This window comes from Epinephelus fuscoguttatus, linkage group LG12, assembly GCF_011397635.1.
Source record: "Epinephelus fuscoguttatus linkage group LG12, E.fuscoguttatus.final_Chr_v1".
NCBI lineage: Eukaryota > Metazoa > Chordata > Actinopteri > Perciformes > Serranidae > Epinephelus > Epinephelus fuscoguttatus.
In genome coordinates, this window is record NC_064763.1 from 29,852,373 (window position 1) to 29,880,368 (window position 27,996).

General features: G+C 40.3%; 1 protein-coding gene across 3 annotated transcripts; it reads right to left on the reverse strand.

Annotated features, from left to right (window-relative positions):
• b3glctb (beta 3-glucosyltransferase b) lies at positions 1–27,990 on the reverse strand. 3 transcript variants are annotated; one of them, XM_049592388.1, is made up of 15 exons: positions 27,817–27,990; positions 26,074–26,111; positions 25,936–25,975; positions 25,433–25,542; positions 20,271–20,347; positions 20,030–20,141; positions 19,737–19,873; positions 18,422–18,485; positions 16,771–16,887; positions 14,324–14,393; positions 11,469–11,582; positions 9,261–9,360; positions 7,428–7,547; positions 6,093–6,237; positions 1–120 (listed from the first exon to the last, which is right to left on the reverse strand). In XM_049592388.1, exons 1-15 carry the CDS (start codon positions 27,875–27,877, stop codon positions 97–99), a joined length of 1,329 nt encoding a protein of 442 aa, XP_049448345.1. In that variant the 5' UTR covers positions 27,878–27,990; the 3' UTR covers positions 1–96. The 3 variants fall into 3 exon arrangements, with proteins under 3 accessions (XP_049448345.1, XP_049448344.1, XP_049448346.1); XM_049592387.1 differs by lacking the exon at positions 1–120 and adding an exon at positions 2,927–5,189; XM_049592389.1 differs by lacking the exons at positions 1–120; positions 9,261–9,360 and adding an exon at positions 2,927–5,189.
• Between the last annotated feature and the right edge of the window lie 6 nt (positions 27,991–27,996).

Here is a 27,996-nt window from a genome sequence, read left to right on the forward strand (position 1 = left end):
GTTGGATCCTCATCGTCTTCAGGTGAACATTTCATTCCACTCTCTGCCATTTCGCTTCGAAAATACACGCTGCCATTGCTCACTGGCTGTAGCCTTTTATAGGGAGGGAGGGCCAAGGGGCTGGAGGTCAACACAGAGAGAGGGTGTGTGAGGTCATGCTATACTCCAGATGAAATTACACCTCTAGTTCTACACATATCAATTTTTTAATTCCTTCAATCTAGAAATGATGAATTTCGCTTATTGCTCCTTTAAACAGTCAATAAGAAATGATAAAAGATCAGTGGTTAAAGAAGTGCTGGTCGATATTCTGGCTCTAAATCATTTCTGATACACTGAAAATTCCTCACAACCATCCAAAGATTGTATTTTTTGGCACGCTACTGGATGCAGCGTTGATTAACTGCGTCCATTCTCTGTCTCTTTAAAAGGTAAGAAAAATATTTAATCAAAGATGTAATAAAAGTTACGTAAACAAACGCCGGGAGTGACATGAGAACAGGAAGCCCAACAGAGTACGGAACATTTGACACGCAGTAACAGTTGACAGACTGAACGCGACCACAACTAAATCTTATTTATAATTTATGAGATGTCCAAAGTAGGCTGATAAGAACCATCTGTGTGTTTACTGGATCAGATTGATTTCCTGCTCATTAATGGAACTTGGACAAAGAGGGAGCACTGGAGGGAGTGTTATTTAGACTCAAAGGAACACAAGCAACAGTTTTCAGATAGTTTGTTTGTCCAGAGCTGGAAACATTGCGAGTGTGTCAATAAGAGGGAGAGCGCTCTGCAGTTTTTACAGTCGCACTGCATTAATGATGGCGGTGTGTGTGTGTCTGTGAATGAAAGAGAAACGGAGTGATGTCTTTTGTGAAGGTTGCACAGACATTTAACCATGAAAAATTGACAATTCATCTTCTAAGAGTCGGGGAGTGCAGAGAAGGAGAGTAAACTGAAAAACGGTATCAGTTACTTAAAGCAATTTATCTCCTTGTCGTGCTTACGAGACACCAGTAATAATTCAAGCGATGATTCCCGAGTGTTATAAATAATGCGACAGTGATGAATTTATTCTTTCTGCACGGACGCATACATGCTTCTTACAATATGTAATCTACCAAGCATCATGCAAAGCCTTCAAAAAAAAGACTGTCACTACTGGTAATGTCACTATGGACATTCAACGTCCCTGTTGCTGTAATGTCACAGTGACATGGCACTAAGGCACTTCAGGATTTGTTGGATTCTTGCTTCAATGAGAACAAAAAGTCTGGAAAAAATGAAAGACACACTGGCTGAGGCTGAGAAAAGAAAAAGTAATGTCATTGAGGAGTGGTGTCCCCAGCAGGGCAATGAATCAGTGACCTATAAGCTTCCTATTTACAACTTTAATTACATCAGACACTATGTCAGTCCGTTTTGGAGCTGTGCCGAGACAGACTAAAGAAATGAGAACAGTGTGACACAGTACCTCCACACTCCCCCCCAAATCCCTTTACGACTGCTGATTGGGTATTAAATCTTGGCTTTCATGCAACATCTTCAAATTTAACAGTGACTTAACTGATTTTCTCCTCATAGGTACTAAATCTACTCTGGCTAAACCGCAGTTTCTCTCTAACCACTGACAAGTGGTTAGAGTGCTGCTAGCCTCGTTCATTCTTTGGTTACATCTTGTATTGATTATTGCAATTCTGCTCTCTCAAGTGTCTCCATAACTCCAGTTGGTCCAGAATTCAGCCGCCCGTATCATCACCAGAACACCCTCCATAGATCATATCACTCCTAATCTCCAGCAGCTTCACTGGCTTCCTGTTAAATTATCACATCGACTTCAAGTTTCTGCTTCTCCCCTTCAAGCTCCTTCCTACCTGTCTGAACTCTGTCATATCTACACACTCTCCCACGCTTAGATCCTCTTCTGCAATCCCCCTCACATCACCATTTGTCTGTCTAACTACCATGGTATCTAGAGCCTTCAGCTGTTCTGCCCCTCCGCCTCTGGAACTCTCTCCAACATCCATCCATCCATTTTCGTAACCACTTATCCTCTTGAGGGTCCCAGCTGAGGGTCCAAGCTGACCCCAGCTAACACTGGGTGAGAGGCAGGGTACACCCTGGACAGGTCACCAGACTATCACAGGGCTGACACATAGAGACAGACAACTATTCACACTCACATTCACACCTACGGGCAATTTAGAGTCACCAATTGACCTGCATGTCTTTGGACTGTGGGAGGAAGCTGGAGTACCCAAAGAAAAAGGAGAGAACATGAAAACTCCGCACAGAAGGGCTCCCTCCTGGGATCGAATCAGGAACCCTCTTGCTGTGAGGCAACAGTGCTAACCACCACACCACTGTGCCACCAACATGAGTGCAGCAATATTGACCCCCTTTCCACTTTCAAGTCCCATCGGAAAACACACTTGTTCAGGCTGGCATATTCCGTCTAATTTAATGGAGACACACACGATGACGATGATTTTATAACTAATATTTATAATTAGGATTTTTGTCATTTTATTAACTTTTATTTTATATTACGGAATTGTGATACATTGCTACTTGTTTTTTAACTCTGCCTTGCGAGGTGTCCTTGAGTGCTTTGAAAGGTGCCTAAAAATAATATGAACTATTATTAGTAGTATTTTGGTCTCTTGAGATGTAATTTATTCTTTAAAAGAATCTTTGCCAAAATAGCAGCAGGGTTTTATTTACTACAACTTTGTGTAGCATTTGGTAGTGATTCATTGAAGTGCATCATTATTTTGAAGATAAGAGAGAAAAGTGGAGCATTTCTCTGTGTGTGATTGTGTATGAGTGCAGGTCCTACAACAGCATATGATTCTCACTTCCAGTAAACAATCTAGTCATGTGTCATGAAGCAAAAAACACACACACAAAAAGTTTTGTTCAACTCAATGAATACTTTATTTTCAAATCATTTAAAAAGATGTAATTTTCAGGTTTTCAACAAGCAAGCAAGTACAAGCATATCTTTCATTATCAAAACAGCTGCAAAAAGGCATTTTAGCACAGCTGTGGCTGTAATTACTTTTACACCAGTCCACACTGACTAACCCACAAACACACCGTTCTGCCGTTCACAGATAAAAAACAAAATTCTACAAAACTCGGCTGAAAATTCCCCCGTTTGAGATTCAGTCACATCATCATATTCCAGTAGTAGAAGTTCACATACAAACAGGAAATTCATAAAAATACTCACTACACTCACTCAACTCCTCACGCGGAAATTTGTTTCAAAGATAAAAAATATTACTGAAATAAATGGATTATGTTCATGTTATTAATAAGACTATTGTAAGTTTTTTGGTGAGTGATTTTTTTTGTTAATTATCTCTGTGCGCTTAACTTCCAGTATTTTAGCTGTGTTAGTATTGTTACCTGTTTTTATTAGTATTTTATTAAAGCTTTTGCTTGATTTTGTTTTGTCAGAAACTGTTCAGGCTGCCGTCATGGCCATGTCTCCCTTGTAGCAGTTTCCAAACTCTACGGGATGTATTTAGCTAAATAAATAAAATAAAACAAATAAACAATGGATGTCTCTTCACCAATACAACACAGAACATTCATATTCTCACCTTTCTTACTGTAACACTCAAGTACTCAAAAATGAGGAGGACATTTTAACTAATATATTAACATAATCTTTATTTTATAAATTAAACAGCTTGGTTCAAAGTTAAAATTTTGTTCGGGAGTAAAGTGATAGCAGTGTGGAAACTTGCAGGCTGGGCCAGCAGGAGAAACACTATTGCACATATTCAGTGGGACGTACACGGCGGAATTAAACCTGGAGGCGAGAAAACTTTTTTGGTGTATGGCCAGGCAGGCAACTCCACTGGAATGAGTAGGAGCCATCTTGGCGTCCAGTATCTAGACTATTACACTCTATGGGCTAAACTAAGATACTGACCATAGTAAAAGTACCAGCTACACATCGGCATGTTAGCACTGACATTTGGTGGATGTTAGCATGCTAGTGTTAGCATCATAGCTCAAAACACTGCTGTGCCCTAGTACAGCCTCACAGAGCAACTAGCACTGTTGAAGAAGCTTTTTCACCAGCTACTTTTACAGTTTTGAAAAAGTATCGTAAAGCTGCATTACAGTGATCAATATTTGGTCACAAGGGGGCACCAGTCGACAAACACACAGTCACCCTCATATGGCTTACACACTTGCTTATATCCATCCAGCAGAGACAAAGAAACATTTGCATCCACTTAGGTTGTTTATTTGCTGTTTGGTTTTATGTAACTTTTTTGCTTTGGCAGTTATGCCCTGGTCACACTGCCTAAGTAAGCAGCGCAGTGTGCGACAGCAAAAATGGTCTTTTGATAATCATATTGATGTTACATCACCATTCACTATAGTTTCAATGTTTATATCTGTCACAGACGTGATAAAATTATGATGATAAAAATGTTTCCATTTTAAAATAAAAGCCCTCTGACAATGTTTCTGTTGACAGAATCCCTTCATCTGTCAACAAAAGGCTTTTTATTGTGAAATATTGTTATGACCATGTTGTTGACAATGCAGTGGCTTGCACAGCTCAATAAATGATTGCCGGCATTTAATTGAGGAAATACAGTTGTTTTAGCAGCAGGCAGCTCTGCAGCAGCGGTGCAACAACAACACTGTATGTGATCACCGCACATGGGCAAGCCACAGCAGTTCAGCAAAGTCACCGTCATGCACTGTTCGCACAGGCAATGTGGTCTGGGTGTTTCTGTGAAGGCCATCAAACCAAAATGATGAGCTAAATTAAGCTAAAAACCTCTGTAGGTGAAAATTAAACAAACATTCCGACATTAAACAAAGTCTTTTGATTTAATATTGATCAATGCAGGCATTAAGGCTTGTAAGAACTATGTTTTAGGGCACGCTTGAAGAATTTTTGTGGACATCAAAGTCACTGTCGTGGTTGGTGATTGTTCTATCATCATTAGCTCTACGCTGTTGTGCAAATTATGATTCACTGTTAGTCTACAGTCCAGTACACATACTGTATACACACAGTGTTTCTACAGTTCATCTCTTGGGTGTGTGTCCTGCAGCCAGTGTTTGTAGACGTAGATGGGATCTATGTTCCAGTGCTTGTGGAAGGAGATGGCCTGCTCCAGTGTCTCAGAGTAGTCATACGGTCGGGCCTAAAATATCAAGAACAAATGGTTTGTCTGTATGCGGGTATGTGTGTGTGAGCGCATGTAAGTGTCTGCTTGAAAAATTATTTCACTGCTGGAGAGATGGTCTTTTTATAAAACTGGGCTGTCTGTGCACCAAAAAAAGCTAATACTTTTTAAATTGGTGCTACATAACCAACCAAAACAGAGAAAAAGCGATGTGGCATTTGCCTAATTCAAGAGGTAAAAAAAAAACTACAATATGAGCATAAGGAGATCTGGGCTCTGATATGACTGAGGGAAGTTGACCACAATTCATTTACATACACGACTCACACTATCATTAAACCAAGCTTGCTGAAAATCGGCACAGTATCCCTTTAATGATTTATGTTTCATTATATCAGAGGATTCCCAAGTTGGCTAACAATGTGACTATTGCTCCAGGGTAGTTAATTTAATATTCTGCGATTATAGCCTGCATTGACCAAAAAGCAGTCTTCCCTTCTTTTCCCACATTTAGTGATAACAAATATAAAGAGAGGGTCAAACAGAGCCTCATCTGACACTGGATTAAAGATTGATGCCCAAGTTGGGCTCTAAGAAACTGTTTTTGAATGTTTTGTTTATCTTATTTATTGGTTTCTGTGCAACACAGTTAGAACATTAACACTATGTGTGCTGTCCTGAATTACTAAACGATCAGATTTTTAATTTGTCGTTATGGAAGCTGATTTTTAAACGAACCTGGTGACATACACGTCATCAAACCTTGTTCTTATTGAATATTTTGTAACATTCAGGGGTTGAAAAGCAAAAGTAGCTAAGGGAGGTTTTTACAATTATATTAAGAACACGTTTGTGTGTGTGTGTGTGTGTGTGTGTGTGTGTGTGTGTGTGTGTGTGTGTGTGTGTGTGTTTTGTCCCTACCTGGTGGAACAGTGGACTGTGTGTGATGGGAACACCCAGGGAAGTGAAGCACCTGCCGAGCACCATGTCATCGGGAGCATCATCACTGTAGCAGCGACACCCACTGGAGAGTAGCCTGGACACCGCCACCCGACTGAGCACCATTCTACACACAGAAAACACATATTTAAAAAAGAAAGGGAATTCACAAAAATATATGTATATGATATAAGAGAAAAACTTGTGTTGTTTTTGTTTCAAATCACATACTCATTGCAATGAAAGTTTTTGAGGCAGTGTTCATTGAATTTTGGAGTGAATATATCCTTTTCTGCATGTATAGCATTCAGACTGTCCATGCATGAGGAACACCTGCTGTGTGTCAGTGTCAGTGCTCCCAACACTGTTTTTCAATAACATCATATGTAACCAGAAAAAAAGAATTAGCTGGAGAACATAGTGGGGCATTTAGCCATTAAAGAGCCAGATATTAACCTCAGGAGTCGGTAGAGACCAAAAACAGATCTAAAAGAGAGTGAATACTGGACAGAGACACAGCTCCCAATGAATAATGTTGCTCTGTGTGTGTACATAAGCTTCTAAGGAGTTGTCATAGCAGCACACAAGTAGCCAGTTGATCCATGATTATTAAATACATATGGATTATAGCAACTTTAACTTATTGCCATTGCTGTTTGACAAAATTACTAGATATGTCAAATGTGCAAAATTCTTTGTTCACTGTCCAAACATTTCAAACATTTTCAGGGTGCACTGAATAAAAACGGCTCTAAAACTTAGAATGTTTCAGTATTTGCTGGAAAGCAGCTGCAATGTAGTTTTGGGACAGACAGACACAGAATGTACTGTAAAATATAAGTAACGCTGTCATACTATATTGAGTTTTGTTTTACTGATGCACTGTTAAAAGCTTGCATAGCAGCTTCATTTCCCATAAGTGTGTGTTCAGACACAAAGCCAATTTGAGAGGTGGCACGGTTGGACACAAAGTCAATGGAAAGACACATATAGAAATTTGAGAATGTTTTAACTTGTGTAAAACATTTGGATCCTGGAGGTTAATCAATCAGATTTATACACATATATACATGAGAAGAAAAAGCTGGGAGGCTGGAGGGAAATAACAGAGACAACCAGAGTTCTTGGTTCAGTATGAGAGACGCAGACACATTCCCACAGAAATTGTCAGTGTGTCCATTGACAAGTTACAGTCTGAAGGTGAATACAGACAAACAGCCCAAGGGTCAAAATCAGGACGAAAACTTGATTGTTTTTTCGGTCTGAACACACCTTAACACCAACGGCACCAACACATACCCTGCACCACAGCCTTACCCCCCTCCTCCTGTGGTGTAGCTGTATCCGTTCTGTAGCAGACTGTAGCCGTATCTCTCCCCCAGGCACACCGCTTCCTTTGGGTCATAGCAACGCAGCAGTCGCCGCAGCCTGGGCAAACTAAAGATGGGCAATAATACAATGGACAATAAGAGACAGGAAGACAGAGGCATGCATGCATTGTTCCCAAACACAAACACAAACCATAACCTGTACAGACTGTGTGAAGACAAGCACAATAACATCCGAGATACATCAAATATCTGTCCTAAGAGACTTCACAGGATTGTTAGAGGAAAAAAACATTTATAAAGTTGTTTTTGTACTGCACAATAACAACTTTAAAAATGGTTTTGAGGCTTTGAGCTTTTCTCTTGGGCTTGTAGAGATATGTGATATCTCTCACATCCTGCTGCCAGCTCACAGTAGACGTCAGTAAGTTACAACTTTAGAATTCTTACTGGTCTCTGAACCCGAGCAGAATGATTAGCCAGTGTGTCACCTGTGTGTGCAGAATCTTCACATATATCACATCTTTAAAAGAGATGTAACACAGGAAGAAATTATTTATTTACTGTCTGTTGATGCTTTAAATTATTAGAATCAAAGGCCTTTATACACTGGGGGTGTTTTTTCATGCGATTATTACATGCACATCTTAATATTTGCACATTTTAATATCTTACTTTCACATAGAATGAGCGTTTGCACCTTGAGTAGAGGGATCAACCAATCACTTTGCGTGTAATGGATATATCACATCATGTCACATCGTGACAATGGCCGACCCACTGCAATTAATCTTTCGCTAAGCCCCGTCCCTTTGTGATGGTCCATATGGATTATTAGAGTAAGCATTGAGCCTACACTGTCACTAACTGCACTCCCTGCACATGAAACAGTGATTCCAGAGAGAAGCAGACAGAGGGGTCTACAGTCTGTGTTTGAAGGATATATCCAGGACGTCAAACTGACTCAGCAGCAACAACAGGTTAAAAAGACAAAGATAGTTAAAAGCTAAAGCCGAACTATAGGCTACAGATCACAGTGTAAAAGTGAACCACCACATCACTGCTGATCGCCACACAAGACAATGAATATAAAGGGAAACTTTGCTGATATTGAACCAGCTGTGTGGCATCGTAGTGTGTGCAGATGAACGGTGTTTGGCTTTGCCCCCGTGCTGCTGCCAGCACCTGGACCTCCGCCACCGGACAGGCAGGCATCTCCATGGGAGTCAAACAATGTTCATCTGCACACAATGTGATGACACAGAGCTGGTTGAATATGAGCAACGTTCCCTGCGTCCCTTCACTGGTTCCTGTACAGCAGGGTCGGTCTTTGTTTCACTGTTATAATCATTATAAAGCAAAGCAGCATGTGTATACATTCCGTAGACCTATATCTTCAGTAGCTAGCTAACCCTACACTTTTCAGGGTTTGACTTTGGTTTTGGAACAGGGAAGAAACGTATATCTTTTTCCAACCTCTCCAGGTAACGAGTATCAGCTTCAAATTCCTCAAAACCAGCCTGAAAATGAAGGAAATCTGAAATGACTGCATTAGGGTCAATGGATCACAGCTGTGTTGTTGTTGTACCCTGGTCTGAGCTGGCCTGATGTTACGTTATGATTGGCCAGTCTGCATCTGGGGGCAGGAGTTAGCAAAGGGTCAGTTGTCACAAATGTGCATCACAGCTGGTTGTGTATATTTTAGATGTGAAATATTCACAGGTGAGTATTTCACATTTTTTGTGTTGTTTATTCATCCATCTCCCGCCATGTAGAGGCCTTAACAGTAGTAAGTTAAAACAAAAACTTTTCTCTAAGTTACCTGATGAGCGTATCATCATCAACAATGAGTAGCCAATTAGCCTTTGGCACATCTTTGCTCAGGAACCGCCTCAAGATGGCAAATGTCTTCCCACAATGCCCTGCAGGGAGAGGACGCATCGACAAACAGTGCGAAAAAGTTGAAGCATGAGACCTCATCAGTCCCCCTGAAAGATTTATATCAGCGGTCTGTTTGTGACAGCTAGAATAAATGTATTTATGAAGTGGATTTGTGCTCATGCTGAAGAGATCAAGTAATGTGTGGGTGTAAAATGCAACAATGCTGATATTACTATTCATAGCAGTTTTGTCAGTATGTTTCTCATGCATGATCATAAGCTGTGAGATTTAAACCACAATGCTGGCACTGCACATATGGCAAAACATGATCTGTATCTACTGATAACATCAGGCATAAAAAATGCTGTTGACTGTCGCAAACATTGACACAGAATATATTTACATCAAGATAAAGTCCCTAGAATAGTCTGTAAACATCACAGTGAAAAGACAAACACAAGAACAGAAACAGAAAAAAGATGTGGTAGAAAAATGAAATGTCTGAGCCGATATACTGTACACAAGTATTCATAAGTGACAAAAAGAAAAGGAAGGTCAGACACTCCTGGGTGCTATAAAAAGGGCGAAAAAGAAAAGATCACACTACAGAAAGAGAGAAAAACCTTTTCCTAGAATGAAAAAATGAGAAAATGAACCAAAGCTTGGGTTTGTAAAGTATTAAAGAGTGTGGCTCAGAGCACATGAGAGGCAGTGTGATACTTCCATCAGCCTGAGAACAAGAGAAATATAAGAATGGATGCAAAGAAGAGATGGAGGTGTCATTGTACCTCTCCCCCTGCTGTGTGAATGGATTTCACAGCTCATTCGAGGGAGTGAAACAGACAGACCGGTGCTATAATCAGGGGTATCTCACACAAGAATGCAGGTAATACACAGATAAAAATAGGTGTCCTCCTCTCGCTGAAGCTGCTCAGTGCCGTTATTGTTTCTGGCTCTATCTATCACCTCCTCACTGGGGAGAAGACAGCTTTGTGGTTACAGTTATAATTTAGTTGGACTCTCCAGTCTTTTGATTTGTCTGTCCATACACTGACTCATCCGTCTGTGGTGTGTGAGGACAGGAAGTCTGCAGAGTTACAGTCCTCAATCTCCCTTTAACAACGATCTCACATCAAGAACAAACAAATGAAAATAAAAGCTTTAGTTTGAACTGGACGATCATGGACCTGCTAACGATGTCAAGATTCTGCACATGAAACAAAGGACAATAAGTCAAAGCCATGCTTGGCTAATGTGAGTTTTTACAGTTCCTTATGATGATGATGAATTGTCTTTCACCAAGTCAGTAATTCAGTTCATGTAAGCCAAACACACATTTATCTACTGAGCGTCCAGCAGTGATTGTAGCCTGAATATCAAGATTCTAATTAACTGGGGACAAAATTTAATTTTCTACAACACGTATCATAATGTATGTATGCACGTATGTGTATGGTCTTGCACTAAAAAACTAACCCTGAGTACTGCCAATGTTACAGTGGCCGGACATCTTCATACACCTTGTGGAAAAACCCAGCGTCTATACAAAAGAATAACTCAAGACATAGAAATCTCGCGATGCATACAGTTTTTTACATTGTGGTCACGTCCAGGATGTTAAATAACAAGATGTGTCAAATGATTTTTGTTTATTACGGACAGACGTGCTGCCGAGCCAGCAACAAGGACGAAAAACGAAGCTGTATAAGACAAAAAAAAAGTAAAATAACTATATACTGGCGACAAGAGGACATTTTCATTCAGGTATCTCAACTGTTTCTCTCCGGTGTCCGCTGTTTTTCTGCCACCAGTACAGGCGTGCAACTGCTGTGACGTAACTGTGACGTCCACTCAAAATTGGACTGATCCTCTATGAATGACCAGAATGTTGAGATATATCAGTCTGGACCAAGGTGGTGGACCAACAGACCTACATTACCATCCCAAGAGCAAACCACAAGAGTGTACCCATTAAGTTTCTGCACATCATCTTGTGTATCAACATCAATCCATGTGGCATTTTTCAGCATCCTATTCTGGTCAGGCCTGCAGGCTGGCTACACCTCCAACTTCTCCTGGTGTATTCCCCCAAGTGCTTCCAGGACAACTCTGTGATTCAATTCCTCCCACATATCCTACATCAGCTCACCTCTCTCAGTGTTGGGCACTCCCAGACTGATTGTGGGTATGGAGGCATCAGCGACGTCACTGTAATACTCTATAAACACAGCATCTTTCTCCCAGGTTGCCCTCACCACCGGTACTGTGAGGAGACAGAGGAATACAAAGAGACCAGGTGGGGGAGACACAATTAAACCTCAAACATTATTCTCTCTGAACCACACAGGGCTCATAATTAAAACTATCTCTGAGTCCCTACTGGAAACATGTAAACTCCACAGGAATCAAATGATGAATGACGTCTACGACATGTGACAGGACGGAGAGAAAACAATTAACCTGTCTTTGTATAAGACACTGGATAACTACAGGCTCACTCACTGCATGCTGATCTGGACAAGAGCACCATTTGCTCGCTACTGCAAAATGATACCTGCCAGTTGTAATCACACACAATTGATTTTTTATTAATGACAAGAATTCATTCTCAATCAAATCCACTAACTGATTGATTGTGGAGTAAATCACAGTGACAGCTCACTCTGCAATTCTAATAGCCTGAATTTAAAGTAATGGCCAACTTAATTGCTTTAAAATAGTCGGTCTATAACTGTTGGCTCATATTGACCCTAAAAACACACATCAGTGTTTTGGATAATTACACAAACTGATGCAATTTCAGCCGACAGCCTGGATGAGGTTGTGGATTTAAATGAGTAGTTTTCACCTGACAGGTTAACTGGAACTGAAGGACCAGCAAACTGTTCAGCGAGTGGCAGTGAACAAAAAAGGGCCATGAAAAAATACTTCTGCAGCTAAATGTTGTGGAATTTCCATTTAATTTACACTTCATCCTGTGACAAACATAAACTGGAAGGATTCATTTTGGCAATGACAAATGAAAGTTTTGCACCAGATGTACAGCACAATCAACATTTTAGCAGCGTAGAGTTCACAGATTTGGTTTTGGAACAATTTCTGCTCACAAAAAACTGGTAAGCAGACACAGTGATACATTTTTGCATGTCATCTAATACATACAGTGGTTCCCAACTGGTCCAGCCACAGGGTCCAGATTTCTCCTTAGTCCTTAGTTCAAGGTCCACACAGTTTAATACATTAGGCGTCATATTTGTGTTTGGCCATGACTCAAGCTAGTTTGCGTCTCTGTTAAGTAGCTGTCTGTTATTCACTCACTCTACAGCAGGAAACGGCACTTCAAAATAAAAGCTCTCTGCTGGAAATTCACTGTACTTAAAGCTGCAGTAGGTAGAAAGCCTGAAAACGGTTGATTTTTGAGTCTCATCTGAGTTAGGTCTCGTTCGTCTCCGCCCTGAGCCCCTCCTACCAGACGAGCACGCGAGTATTTTATCCTACTTAGTTCTATTTCTCCTTCTCTGGGAGCCTCGGCTCTCCCTCACCGCGCAGCAGCCCACCCCATCCCTCCCTCGCGGCCCCGCACATATACCCCCAAGGCTCAGCTCTCCCTCTCCGCGGAGAGCCCTCGGCTCCGCTCCCACGGCCGACCCTCGCGCCCTCCGGCCGGGCCCGGCCCCACCCCACCCTTCCCCTCCCTCCAGGGTTCCGGGGAACCGAGTTCTGTCTTCCTTTTTTTGGGTTGTTTAGCTGTGTAGGCAGTTGCTGTGCTGGAATAGATATTTTACCTGGTGCACTGTTCACCATTGCCGCTTGCTCTCCCCTTCTGCTGCCGGCACGGGATCGCGCATATGCAGTAGAACAGACAATAGGAACACAGTGGTCTGAGCTGACCTTTGATTGGTTGATGCACATCGGCACAATACTGATTCTTTAGAGGCTGAACACAAAGCCATTGTTTGTCTCAGACCACTTGATTTACATTATGCTTAGAGGATATTATAAAATTTTTACTCAGTTATACCAAAACAATGTTGCCTACTGGAGCTTTAAAATAAAGTGTGTTTTTTACAAATCTGACACGTTTGCAAGTTATTTGTGGTCCATTCAGAATGGACCAGTGACCCACTTTTGGACTGCGACCCACCAGTTGGGAACCACTGATCTAGTAGGTGTGCTGCATTGCTTAATTAAAAAAAAAAAATCTCTTCACTGCATCTTTACAATGGACAAAAACATGTAATATTATATTTAAAGCTGTATTTGGTAAGAATAAGAAAAAATAACTTTTTTCATATTTGCTGAAACTGTCACTGTATTCACACAGCACTACATGAGTCGGATAATCTATGAAAAAAATTATACTCCGCTGCCTTTGCCTTGTGGCATTTCTAATGGCCTTACAGCACCTGAATGAAAACAACCAATGGGAGCCAAGGAGTCTCCATCATGTCACTGCTTGTGAGCTGCGGTCAAACTGTTGTTAATTTCTTGCCTCAAATGTTTTCAGAAGCATATTTTTGTGAACTGTTGAGCTGTAAAATGAGAGAGTCGGTCTGGCTGATGAGTGGTGCTTGGATCAACTAATATGTATCAGAATGTCAGTGCAGTAAAGTCATTACACATTTATTCTTGAGGACTGTACTTCAGTAAAATTTTGAGGTACTTTATTCTTCAACTCCACTACATGTCAGGGGAAATGTTGTACTTCTTACTCAGCTACATTCATTTGACAGATATAGTTGCCTGATACTTTTCAGATTAAGATCCGTTACAGGTACCTGTTTTTCTGCAGAGCGAGTACTTTTACGTTTGATACTTTAAGCATATTTTGCCAATAATACTTTAAATTAAGCAGGATTTAGATGCAGGGCTTTTTTAAGTCAACATATTGGAACTTTTACTTAAAGTAAAGGCTCTGAAAATTTCATCTACCACTGCAGAATCTAAATTGTTTAATGAATAAATTTTGTCCTTTAAAAAGAGTTGGGAACAAGACACACCTACCTCGCTCTGAGTGGAATTTATGGCAAGTTTTCACAGCAACAAATACATCTTCCTTTGGCACTGGATCTCCCTAGAAAATAGACAAACCAGTTTGATTAATTGCTATAAAATGGAAAAAAGTACACAGGTGAGAACAAACACAGTCTGAGGTAAACCGTGTATGAGCTTTAATGGACTAGAAATTGAGTCGTAATGGCAAAATGAGGCACATTAGGTCCCAACAGTCATCATATGTTATCATCTGGCCAGACATGTCAACAATAATATCTCTTTTGCACTGCATCCTCATTTGTGTCATTTCTTATTCCAGAAAATTACCAACAGTAATCTGGATGTTATTACTTATTTACAGCTGTCATTTCTGATCTGCTCCCTTTGCAGAATATTCAGTATGAACACCAGACATTTCCTGTGATGCATGACAGTGATTAAAAAAGCTCGGGATAAATGCTGCATTATTCATGAATTCTTTGTGACAGGTGCTCTTTAAATTTATGTACATTTCAGGCACATTGGCCAAAGAATCTGGAGACAGAAGATTTACTTCATACAAAAGGCATAGTGTAATGTGTATTTTTATATATTTGTATATATTACATGCAGATAAATTAAAGGATCACAGAAGCAAAAGGAAAGAAAACACATGCAAAGTATGGGAAATAGAACTGTGTAAACGCGCATTAGTGTGCATGTAAACGCGCTCAGTAAGCGCATTTACAAGCACACTAATAAACCGATCATTATCTGATTTCTGGAGCTACCTGATTATTCAAGTGGTCATGTAAACAGCATAATCCGATAGGCTTTATCAGATAAAAGCCATTATCTGATTATGAGAAATCAGATAAACACACCTAGCTTTTTCCCCAATAGTCAGATTATTCGGTGCATGTATACCCTTTAATCTGGTTTCTTTCAGATTTTGCTATTTTATACTCACACTCCACTGCATTTTAGAGGGAAATATTGTACTTTCTACTCCACTACGTTAATCTGACAGCTTCTGTTTCCTTTCAGACAAAGATTCTACATAAAATAATATATTTTTATATTCTCAGTGTTTAAATTGTCACTTTTATTTTATCTTACTTATATGTTATGCACTTTGTGTGACAAGTTTATATACAATACACTTGTATATTGCACTTTGCAGTACTTTTACTCCGAATCTACCCAAAGTATGTAAAATTGGCTCCACATTGATAAACTACACATTAGAATGCTCTCACATGTATTTGTTAATGATAAAAACAAACAGTACTGTAAGAATATAAGCTGTCAGCATGATGAGTGCTTCATTTTGCAAATATATGACATGCGTACTTTGAGGTTTTTCAAAGATATGAGTACCTACTGTAACAGGAAGTTTGAGTTTTATGTCATGTACTTGGGGAGAAATCCAACTGATCATGTAAACCAGGTTTTTCTGATTATCAGATTATTGAAGTGCACGTAAACGCGTCAAATCGGATTATTACCATTACCCGATTATTCCCAGTTATGTGATTATTGTGCGCATGTAACCGTGCTCAGTGTCACTATACTGTTTCCAGCTACAGGGACATTGCAGAGATGCCGAGATATGCCATACCAAAAAATGCTGACCAATTTGAGTGGAAAGGGTTTTTTGGGGAATGGTGCTAAACACGGGTGTTACAGCACAGACAGTTAGAGGAAAATAAAGTGTTTATTGACCATCAAAGCATGTAAACATGTTCTAGTAGAAACCCAAAATACAAGTATGAGCCTGAAAATGAGCATAACAAGTCCCCTTTAAGATTTTATGAGTGCTGTCTTGAAGACGAACATTGTTTTGTGTACCGCCTTTCTTCTTCAGCCTTATATCAAACAAATGCTGCAGTGCTTCCTCATCCAGCACAGTGCAGTTAGCTGTGTGCTTAGTTTCCGTTTAGCACTGAGAGTGACTCTGCTCACTCATCCTTGCAGTCTGATGGGACTTGTCTATTTGTATTCCTGTGGAATAGGTCTTGGCAGTGGTAATGTGTGTAATGTGCTCACTGTTTGACATTTAAATAAGCTGGACAGCTGAGTTGTAAATGTGATTTAAAGTGATGGATCGTAAAAGCTACCATTAGAGGTGTCCTTTACGTCCTCTTCTTGATAATTACCTCAATCAGAACCTAGTCATGCCCATATGAGCTGTGCGTATTCAGTCTAGCGCAGTAACACCTGTCACAACAGTGTTAACTGTGTTTACCTACGAAATAATTAATGCTCCTCTGGGTTGTTACTTTTTATGTTCTGTCTGTAATCATTTCCAAAAGTAAACTTGTCCATACCACATACAAGTACACTTTTATCCACATACACCCATATCCATATCACTAATGCACGCTCTGGAATATTCACACACACATACAGGCACACTCTTGAAGAACTTACTGCAAATTTTGATGTCAACATTACTAAATAAGAACTGTACATACACAGTTGGGCAAGTAGGTTGTGAATGTCGTAGCACAGTTGTCTCTCGACTCTGTACAGAACTCTGGAACTGCTGTCAGCTTTGGACCTTTTCCCTCCTCCCAAATGTACAACGCAATCTAGAAAAACAGAGACAGACATGAAGATTAAAGTTGACCTAATGGAGTTATTTGCTGTGATAGGTACAACAGCTCAGTCTGGGTCGTCAAACAGTAAGTGAATTTATTTTTCTGGCAGCTTTGGACATCTTAATAACGCCATAAGCCATAAGCACTTACATACCTGGTAAATTATTTATTCTGTATTACCCAAAAGTCATTTGAGAATTCTTAAAGGGGACACACAGCTCACGGTTTAGGACTCAGACTTTGCATTTCAATATAAGAAGGAGTAACATTATGAATCAGCGTCTTTGATGTAAAGCAAAACACAACTTTACCTCAACTCTCATATAAGGACTAATTTAAAATTCTTCCATAATGTTATTTCAACCAATGCTAAAGAAAGATTTACCCAAGAAATACTGACAAAGCGGTATAATTGTCACAAGGTTGATGTGCACACAAAAACACACATTCAGAATTGTATCTTTTGTATTAATAATACGAGAGTAGATCTACCAAAAGCTGCAGGCACAGAAAGCTGCGGGGGCCTTTTCAACAAAAGGTTAGCCATTCAGCGGAGGGATACTGTCTATCATCATTATATGTCTAAGCTTTTAAGCTCAGCAGGCAGCCTGAAAGATGACATAGATGACACTTTTCACAGCAGTTGTTGAGGCTTGAAGTAGAATTAAGTCTTTACAATAATTATCCTATTAAAGTAATGCTTGTGGCAGTCCATCGACTTCGATGATGACATTGCTCCAAAATTTAAGTTTTTGTTATTGATTAAAAGATTAAAAGATTAACGTTCCACTGATTGTCACACACCTGAGTGTGTGAAATTTGTTCTCCGCATTTGACCCGTCCCCTGAGGGAGCGGTGAGCAGCAGCGGTGCCGTGCTCGGGAATCATGTGGTGATGTAACCCCAAACTCCAACCCTTGATGCTGAGTGCCAAGCAGGGAGGCAGTGGGTCCCATTTTTATGGTCTTTGGTATGACCTGGCCGGGGCACGAACCCACGACCTCCCAGTCTCAGGGCGGACACTCTACCACTAGGCCACTGAGCTGGTCCTGGGGTGCTTTCTGCCTATGCATAGCCATGAGGCTGTGCAGGCCAATGCGAGATCCGCAGATTTTGCCACAAGACAGGCGGAGATATCAGCACCAGCAGTGGGAGGCCCTGTGGTACGTTGGTGCCTCTGTGCACGCCACTGAATCCTCCTCTCTGTGGCTTGCTCCTGAAGATGAGCCAGGTGTTGCGGGGAGCCGCAAGGGGCTCAAGTGCGGATGGACTGATGTTGCACTTCTTCAGGAGAAAAGGAGGTGATCCTTGAAGCGCTTCTTCTGGCCACCAGCAGACCTGTGGCCTTCTAAAAGCTGGCCATAAAAGATCTGTCTGGGGAGGCGATGGGCAGGCATATGGATCACATACCCAACCCAGCAGAGATGTTTGCGTGCAAGGAATACTACAAAAAAGCATTGCATTAAAGTAACAGGCAGGAGACGACACACAGATTCACATAACTGCAGGAAATCATTTTACAGTACCTCATGTTTCAAGTCGATGGTAAAATCTGACTTCAGGTGATTGTGTTGGATCCGCTTGGCGAGTCTGAAATACATGAAAAGTAAAGATGTTGAAAGAAGAGACATCAGAATAGAAGTGGGAACTTCATTTTAAAGATTGGATTTTTTTGGGGGGGGGCTTTTATGGGCCAACATAAAAATCAGTGGAGTGCCTGTTTAAAATTCAGACAAAAATGTGATTGTGACTGACATCTTTTCTTTTTTTGTAGTTTGTCTCCGTTTTTTTTTTAAGGTCACTCCTCATGTGTCATATCTTGTTTTACTTCCTGCCTGTGCCACTGTCCCACCGCCCCACCCTCATTTTTTTCCACCTGTCCCTCGCTAACACCTTCCTTCGCTTGTGTATTTATGCTGCATTCAGGTGCTCCTCCTCCTTTCATTTAATTTGGCAAGTCATTCTTCCGATGTTGGTGTGTTCATAAGCATTAAATCATAATGTGGAAACAACATGAGTGCAAAGATGTGCTGTATTTTATTGCTCAGAGTTTAAACAACATGTTGATAACAGTTTGAAGCTTTATTTGATTGACTTTGTCCCAGACTTGTTGCTGCAGCAGTAAATCCCCGAAGATGACTGAAATATTGCTCTACCCGACTAAAGCTAATCAATAACTTTTCTAACTAATCTAGGTCACTCTGCGGTCAACGGTTGCGACTTAAAGCCATATTAAAAATTAAATGTGAGTAAAATATTGACATGCAATGTGAGAATTAATAAAAGTTTATTACTATCAACTGAACATTTACTTTTGTCCGCCATGTGTTTGACAGTTCTCACTGACTTTCCAGGTTGTTTTGATCTGAAGGGGTGTTCATGAAAATGTTCCCAGTAGGGAAGTATTTTTTTCAATTATTCTGACACCACATGAATGCAGGATTAGTCTGTGTGTTCACACTGTTTCAGTGTCAGATCATCTCTGTTTATTGCTGCTGTCCCTTTTGTTCCTTGAGTCATCCTGTTTTTTCCCCATTTTGTTTTTTGTATTTTTTTCCTTGTACTTTGATCTTATTTAGCCTCTTCCTTTAGTTTTTGTTCTCTGGAACCTGCTTGCCATTAAGGCTTGCTTTTGTTCAGTCATCATTCCTGCTTCATGTTCTGCATTTGGATCCTCCTCTGAACTGTGAATTGTGACAAGATGATGATAAGGCTTTCTTGTTGCCGCGGACCAACCCTCTCTAAAAGTCAATTATAAACATTAATGTCAACAAAGCAGAAAGGAAAGAAACATATCAGTGAGACATTCATGCTCACACATCTGCACACACACACACACACCTCTTAAGCAGTGGCGTGCTGAGAGCCCAGCCTGCTGCTGGGTCAGGGTAACTGAAGGAAGTGGGGTCTTCAGAGAAGGCATAGTGGTGGATAATGGAGGCCTCGTTGTCATGGAGACGCTTACCCAAAAACCATTCCTGTAAGGTGCAAAAAGACAAGAAAGCTGCTCAGTTATTTTCTCAGTATTGCTTGTTTAATATGTGCACCAGTGCAGTAAAGTAACTCACTGTGGAGATACTCAGACAGCACACAGGGTTGAAGACTGTATATATGTAAGTGTGTGTGCATCTCACCTCTTGGGCTTGATATCTGGAGAGGACCTGCAGCAGAACAGGCAGTGTGATGCTGGTTTCCTCCTCGATGAAGAAAAACCAGGATGCTAAGTGACTGTAAGTGGCAGAGAGGCTGAAAAGATCCACACACAGCCGTTAACTTTATGCACTTATTTGCCCCGTAGGAACCATCAAAGCTAAATTCAATTAAACCTGATTTAAATCATTGGTTTATATCTCTATATGTGAGTTTAACACTCACTGAGGAAGCGCAGGGAGGATACTCCAGTCCCCTTCATACTGCGACAGCTCATGGAGAAGAAGAAGAACTGGAACTGCCTGCATAAAACAAAATGACTTGAAAATGAGAACAAACTCTCTTTGTTTGTGTATGTTTGTGTGCACGCCCCTGAGGGATTTGAGATAAGAGTAAAACTAATTTTAATTTATTACACTTGATGAAAAGCTGGGGTTTACCAAAGTTATTCCAATTCAACCTGAGGTTACTGGAGTATCTGTGCAAAATGTGTTGGCAATCCATCCTCAGCATCCAGTGGCTGTTGAGATATTTCAGTCAGGACCAAAGTGTTGGACTGAACAACAGACTAACTTAACCATCACTAGAGCCTCGCCGCTTAAGACTCTGAATGTTTCAACTGTCACATATGTCCATGTTAAGCTACAATTAAGACAAAATAGAATACTTGATTACAATATATGTCATACCCACAGTTATCCACAGTTACTTAATGTCCACACATTGAAAGTTGACATGCAAGCAGCCCTCTTTTCAGTTGCACTTTAGATTCTGAGGGTGTGAGATGGGGTTATTACAATCTCTGCTGTAAGTGTTGTGGTGAGCTGTGGGTGAAAGGTGCTGAGAGAGCAGCATCCAAATGAGGTGACTCTATAATGAGGCTGGATGATGAGGCCGAAAAGATGCAGTACAGACACTGACGTCTTGGATTAAACGCCGTGTGACAGCTGTCACAGTGTTTATCTGTCCCCATGAAGTCAGGACGTGGATATGAATATGTGTAAACAGAGCACTAACATAAAACTGAAAACTGTATGACAAACCCTTCAAGCTTCAGCAAATAAACGAGAACACTCAGACACTCAGACAACTTCCTGTCAGGGTCTGAGTGTTTGGCACCTTTACTCTCTGCCACCAGTCGAAATAAACACCTGTTTATGCGTCAGTCAAAAAAAGCATGACGCACAACCTGACCTCATTCAAACAGCTCGATACAATCAAAGTCTATCTCGCTGTGATAAACATCAAATCTAGAGAAAGGTTTCACTTAGACAACACACACACTTCAGCACAAGCACACATGCAGTTGTTCACAGCACGTAAATCTGATTTCATTTTGACTTGACGCTATCGCTCTACTCCCACAAAAAAAATATACATTCATTCAGCTGAGCGACAGCTGCTTCTGTGAATTATATTTTAATGAATACAAGCAGCAGGAGAAATATAGCATGCCTCTAGTCACATAAATTATCTGTTGAATACTGTGGATGTCTCTTTTCTAAAACTTAACTTTTTACAGCAGAGTAAAGTTCCCCCACCCCCACCAAAAAAAAAAAACTTTACTTACATGGTATCAATAATCTGGCACAGTAACAGGAAATGCTATACACATAAATCTCTGCATTGTTAATGCTGCTTAAAATCACTCTTAGTTTTATTAATCTGGGCACTTAATTATTGATCATATTGCATTTACATCTTTGCTACAACACCCCTGTACATCAGTGCTTTATCTGTTATTCATGATTTAGTCCAGCAGCGTCCTATGAAGAACACTGAGATCAAAATATAAATTAAATTTTTCAAGAAAACTTTCAGAGAAGGCGGCAGTACTTTTTCAGCCCTGTAAGACGTCAGCAGACTTTAAAACCTTCTCCAATCTGCGTTGTATATCCTCAGAGACAGAACTGGGGGCGACTAGGTCCACACGGTGAATTATTTATAAAGCCTCTTACTTTAAAAAGTAAAAACCAATAACACTAGATGACATCTGGACCGTTATGAATAAAACTGACTTCTGAGACAGTCCAACAATTCTTGTTCAACAGTAAACTTTGAGGTTCAAGTTTTTTAGTGTCACATGCTCAATAGAGCAGTGAAAAAGTTTTTGTTCTTAAAAGCTTTGTATGAAGAGGATTAAAGTAAATTTCAGGAGCAAAGGTGTCATGATGGTATCACAGTTTCATGCACACTTGACATGATTAACATGTGTACATTGAAGCATGGAAGAAGAAAGCTTATTCAAGATATTTCCCCTAAAGTTATGTTGCCAATATGCTATTTGGGATAATATTAATAGAAGTCTTCAAGGTCTAAATTAAGGATATAGTAACCCTTTGAGGAGAGAACCATCTAATGTGGCCAGAGTTTTTATAGTTTTATATTTTCTATTAGTTTTTATTTTCCCAGAGTGGGGTTTGCTAGTTTTAGTTTAGTTTTTATTAGTTTCAGTTAGTTTTTCTCTTCGTTGTAATATGAGGGGTATTTTTCTGAGTCAATTAAGACATTTAGAATAGGTCCATAGGGCGCCTCCCATTAGAGGAGTGTCAGCCACGTCCCACTGGTAGGAGGCCCCGAGGCAGACCCAGAACACGCTGGAGGGATTACATATCTCATCTGGCCTGGGAACACCTTGGGGTCCCCCAAGAGAGGGATGTCAGGTGCTTTGATTGGCCTGTTTTTAACACCTACTTTTAGTGTTTAGTTAAATTTTAGTTAACTTTAACAACCTTGATGGGAGCCATATTTGTATGATATGATGATATGATAATCAAAAATCAAGAATTTTGTGGTTGTCATAAAAAATTGACCATTTCATTTATAACTTTATTGGTAAGTTTATTTTTTCAGAATTAGTTAAATCTGACATTTGATTTAACAAGTTATAAATGACAGAGTGGAGTTTGTTGACAACAGAAGGCTCATTTATTTTTGTGACTATTTTATGACCCAGGAACTAAACTTCAACCTTATTTATATAGCTAAACCTCTCATTTAAACATGAATCATGATGTTCTTCACTTCATAATAAACTGATGTTCCTCAACATTCTCACTAACTGCATTTTCTTTCCGTCTCTCAGGGAGAAATTGGTGCGGAAACACCCCAGACTGCCACTGCCAACACACGGCTTCAAAACAAAACAATCATAGAGATGTCAAATTCAATCACCGATCCCACTCTGTTCTTGGCCAATCGTTCACTGATGCGTTCACAAAGCATATACGCTTCAAGTTTTGCAGCTGTTTCACCACATTTGTTTGTTTACAGGCTGCAGTGTGATGGCAGAGGTCGCTTCAAAAAGAAGACAGACTCAGAGAGAGGTTGAAAGACGATCATTATCAAATCACTGCGAATGGAAAAACAGCTGAAACTTCTTGGATCGACCACATCCCCACAAAAACTAATGAAATTTGAAAAGTAAGACATTTTCAGTAGTCTAGGGAAATAAAGATTTCATAACAGTTTTATCAGCTCTGTAAAGGAGGTTGTGATTTCAGTTTGGTTTGTTTGTCAGCAGGAGCATGAAACTTGGTGGAAGGTGTAGCACGGGCCAAGGAGGAGAGGAAGCCATTAAATTTTGGAGCGGGACAAACACACAAATGACTTCTCACTTTGGTTCACACTGCAAGACACAGCATTCGGTCTGCTCTCTCCAAGTGCCCTTCTAGTTTCTAATACACTACTCCAGAAATGATTCCTCAGAGCCCCTGCTGACTGCCTTCTGACATTTTTTTCTGTCTGAACTGAACATGAGATTATATACCGCATGACTGTCTCTTTTTGTTTCACAGTAGCTGCTCCCATCTAAGGAAAATCAACAGTTCTGTATCTCTTCTGTAGGCTGTCTTGTCCATATGCCTGTCACCTCATTTCACAGAGCTCAATAACAGCTTCGTTTTCACAGCAACCCCACAGGCACATATTAGTAAATAATTACAATGTGAGAGTGGAGAGCTTGGTGCCTGTCAGCTCTGTTAGGAGAGCTCTATGGCAAGGAGGACACCTATTGGTGCCAGTGTAAAACCACAGTAACACATAAGCTCCAAAAGTCACGTGACGGCTTAAACTGCTTGCAGCATCATTCTCCTCCTTCTCTTCACTTAGCATATACGCAACATGAGCTCTTATTGTGATTACAATATTTGTTGTTCCATGCCATAAACAAAAGTGCTGTCTATAAACACACCGAAAGTACTAAGATAAGTTTGATGGAGCTAGGAGGACCACGTCATCCGCAAAAAGCAGGGATGAGATCCTCCCGTCACCGAACCTGACACCCTCCACCACTCCACTGGTGGCGGAGGGTTATTATAGTTGTCTGATAAAATTATGGTAACGATCCCTACAGAGATAAACCTTCTTGTAGATCATTTTTCTTTACCAGAAACAGCCCCAAAAGCGTTACACCAAACTCACCAGACTGCTAAATAAACAATAATTTTAGCGTATATAGAGCAGTACATTTTCACATCTAACTGTGTGAATTAAGGGTTTATTTTGGCCAAACCAGACTTGGTGATTGTTTGAGAGTTTTATTTTGTTTCTGTCGACTTGGAATAAAGTGTGTTTTACGATGATAAATAAGAGTTATTCAAATGGAATCTGGTGGGTTTCATGATTGTGATCTTGAGGCCGTTTTTTGTTCATCAAAAAGGATCATGTGGTCTATCGCTGTAGGAATGCTTTCCATAAATTGTCAGACACCTAAAATGATAATCAGAGCATGTCAGTGGCAAAAACAAGCACTTTTAGTGAACATAAATTGATGGTTCAAACATGCCCCGAGTGGTTGCATTGCAGCCTCAAGCCTCAGCCTCTCTCTCAATGCTGGACCAGTTTCAAAGATTGTTGTTCCCATTAGCGAGTTAGACACAAAAACATGAGAGAACATGATCCTGGTTGAATAGTACTGAACTTACCCTTATATTATATATATATATATATTTATTTCACTTAAAACCACAAATGTCATCCTCCAGGTGGTGCTAACAAAGAAGTCAGGGGATCACCAGCATCAATCCGATTCATCCTGTGGGCACCATGACTGTTTGTACAAAATTTCATGACAATTCATCAAAACAGTTCTTGAGGTTTTTCAATCAGGACCATCTGTGGTCCCCAGAGCAACACCGCTAGCATAGCATAAAAGCAGAATCAAATAAATTAACCAATGTATTAAGAATTTTAGATTAGATTTTTTTAATTTAGATTATTAAAATTTTACTAATTATTTTGAAAGGTTATGGTACTCCTCTTATTTTCATTGTGAGAGTTTTACTGGAGTTAATTTTCCCTATGGATACAATAACAGCACACAAGAAAGACCAGAGCTAAGATCTAAACCCAGTAACAGTGCTCGTCCACTGCCTGCCACATATTACCTGTCCCAGTTCAGCTGCCTGCTGCAGTATCTCCACCTTCCTCTGAGCACCTCGACGGGCATGGAAGGAGTTCCTCTGACTCTGGATCACTAACACCACCTCCTCCAATCCTGAAAAACATGCACAAAAAAGTAAGTAAGTAAAATGTATTCATAGAGCGCTTTTTGCAGACATAGGTCACAAAGTGCTGCACAAGGGCAATATACATTAAGAAAGGAAACACAGAAGACAAAGTGACTACGAAAGTCACATACTTAAAGTTGCTCAATTAGCAAAACTATTTGCACAAAAAAAAAAAAAAAAATCACAATACACAATGACACAGATGAATTTATTATAACCAACAATCTTAAAGATTTTGCTGTCTGGGTTGAGCTTTTCACTCACACTCTGTGAATCAAGTCAAACCTCCTTAAATGCACCACATATTCAATTTGCTTTCCCAAACAGTGCTACAGTGTGGACAAAACATCAGAGAATCTGCAGTGAAATCCCTCACTCACCAACAGAGCTGTGTGCCGTGTGCTCCTGGAGCTCTGCTGCCTGCGGGGAGTCAGAGGGATTCTCGTTAAGTCTGACACAAACTGCTGAGCCACATGATGAAGCCATAATCACAGCAAGAATCTGGGGGCAGCACTTACATGAGCACCACCTGTGTGATGGTCTCCAGCAGAGGCACCTTGCGGCAGCGAGAAAAGAAGCAGGAGCGTCATTATAGCATTAAAATGCATTAAATAGTTGTGCTGACATGAGTGGCCAATTAATCATTTAGTCAATTTGATGATCGGTGGATCAAAAGAAAATCAATTTACAGCAGATGCAATATATCAACAAAAATGGCTGTATCACTGTATCGTTGTACATTTAAAAAAAAAAAAAAAAAACTATTTGGGATGTGGACTGTTTATCAAACAAAACAAGGTCACAGATTATGTAACCTTGGGCTCTGTGAAATTGTGATGACACTATTTCCTAGCACCCTGAAAGGGCCAAATGTCCCCTTAAATGTTAGTGCAAAAAGTCTAAAACACGTATATGAACACAGAACAGGAATCACTTTCACCAACAACACATCATAGTATGACATGAATTGATGGTGCAAGCACAGCCTGAGCAGTAGCAGACCCAGCAGCAGTAAAGCAGTTGATTTCTTGTGCACAAACACCTCTTATCAGTAATTTAACAAGATAAAACAGAGACTTTGAATCCAAGAAAACTCCAAACAGACTTTGACACCACAACAGCTATAGTTGCTACCGCTCAGTGTGTGGGGTGCGTGGCAGTAAACAGTATAATGTGTAAGCAGGTCAATGCCAAGGGTACAGATAGGGCTGGAAAACATTTTTGGGCCATTCTTCGTGGGCAGTTTAAATAGGTATTTGATATCTAAGGTAATTAATACCCAATATATTTCCAAACACATCAGCCAAAAGGCCTCCTTCAAGGCAGACATTTTTAGTATTTATGGAAGTAAAAGCACAGGTGTAATTATTAAGATTAATGATTCAGTAACCCAGAAAGCCTGATAGTGGATGGAATGCAGCATCTTATACTTTACAAGTGTCTCTTTTAAAGGCCCTGCACAGCCATGTCACCCACACAGGTGTTTTCATTTTGCCTAATTAGGCCTCTCCTTAGGGCTGTTTGATTGACCTCACTCTCCTATTACATTTGTGGCACCTGTTAGGTGTGGACAACCTGCCCAGAGGTCTAACTGGGCAGAGTAACTGGGAGTGCAGGGCTTTTCACTTTTTATCATGCCTGCTGCAGTTTAAGAAATGGTTACAGTTGAAGCACGACGTTACAGACAAATGTGTAGTTCCATTTCACTCCAAATAAAATGAGCATGGGCTGTACCTTGCTTCACAATCACCTTAATTCTTCCCAGGAAAGCTTCTGTGTAATTTAATGTGTGCATACTTTTCCATGAAGTATATTTACAGATAAAAAAAATTATCTTTTACATGATATCTTTGATTACATTGACGTGCACCACTGTACTTTGAACAGCCTCTTGTTTGCAAACCCCATGGGACCACCTGCATTTGACTGTGGTGCGACAAGCTAGCCACTATAAAATCACCAGTTCCTGTTTTGAATGTCAAAATAAAACAAAATAGCCGACATTTTGTGGCAAAGCCACAACCATGGTATCACTAACTAATAAATTAAATAGTTAATGTAATATCCAAGACATCTTTTCATACATGTTACCACTGTAATACACCTCATGTCCTGTTATAGTACGCTAATAACTTTACTTTGAAGGCTATATCGAGTCAACTTCCGGTATCTCTCAGCCGGCCTGACGCAGTGTATTCTGCTTTGTGCTAGCGGTTTAGCTAACACATTAGCCGTCACAGCAGGGCATAGACCCCACTTACCAAGCCAGAGAAGGAGCACGGCGACCAGTTTGCATCCGTTCACCACATTATGGCGTGACATGGTTCCCGTGGCTGCAGTTTTTCGGTTGAAATCACCGTCTTCTCATGGCGGAGTGGAGAAATTGGTTAGCTGTTGGCTACATTCCTCAACTGGCAGAACTCGACTGTAGTGACTGTTAG

Bases quoted from the DNA above. Each gene is read 5' to 3' on its own strand.
- b3glctb (XM_049592387.1), bottom strand. From the start codon at position 27,877: ATGTCACGCCATAATGTGGTGAACGGATGCAAACTGGTCGCCGTGCTC. The intron at 16,888-18,421 runs GTACTGTAAAAT...CTGTTTTTCTAG, and splicing joins CCATCGACTTGAAACATGAG to ATTGCGTTGTACATTTGGGA. The intron at 14,394-16,770 runs GTATGTACAGTT...TCTATTTTCTAG, and splicing joins CAACCTACTTGCCCAACTGT to GGAGATCCAGTGCCAAAGGA.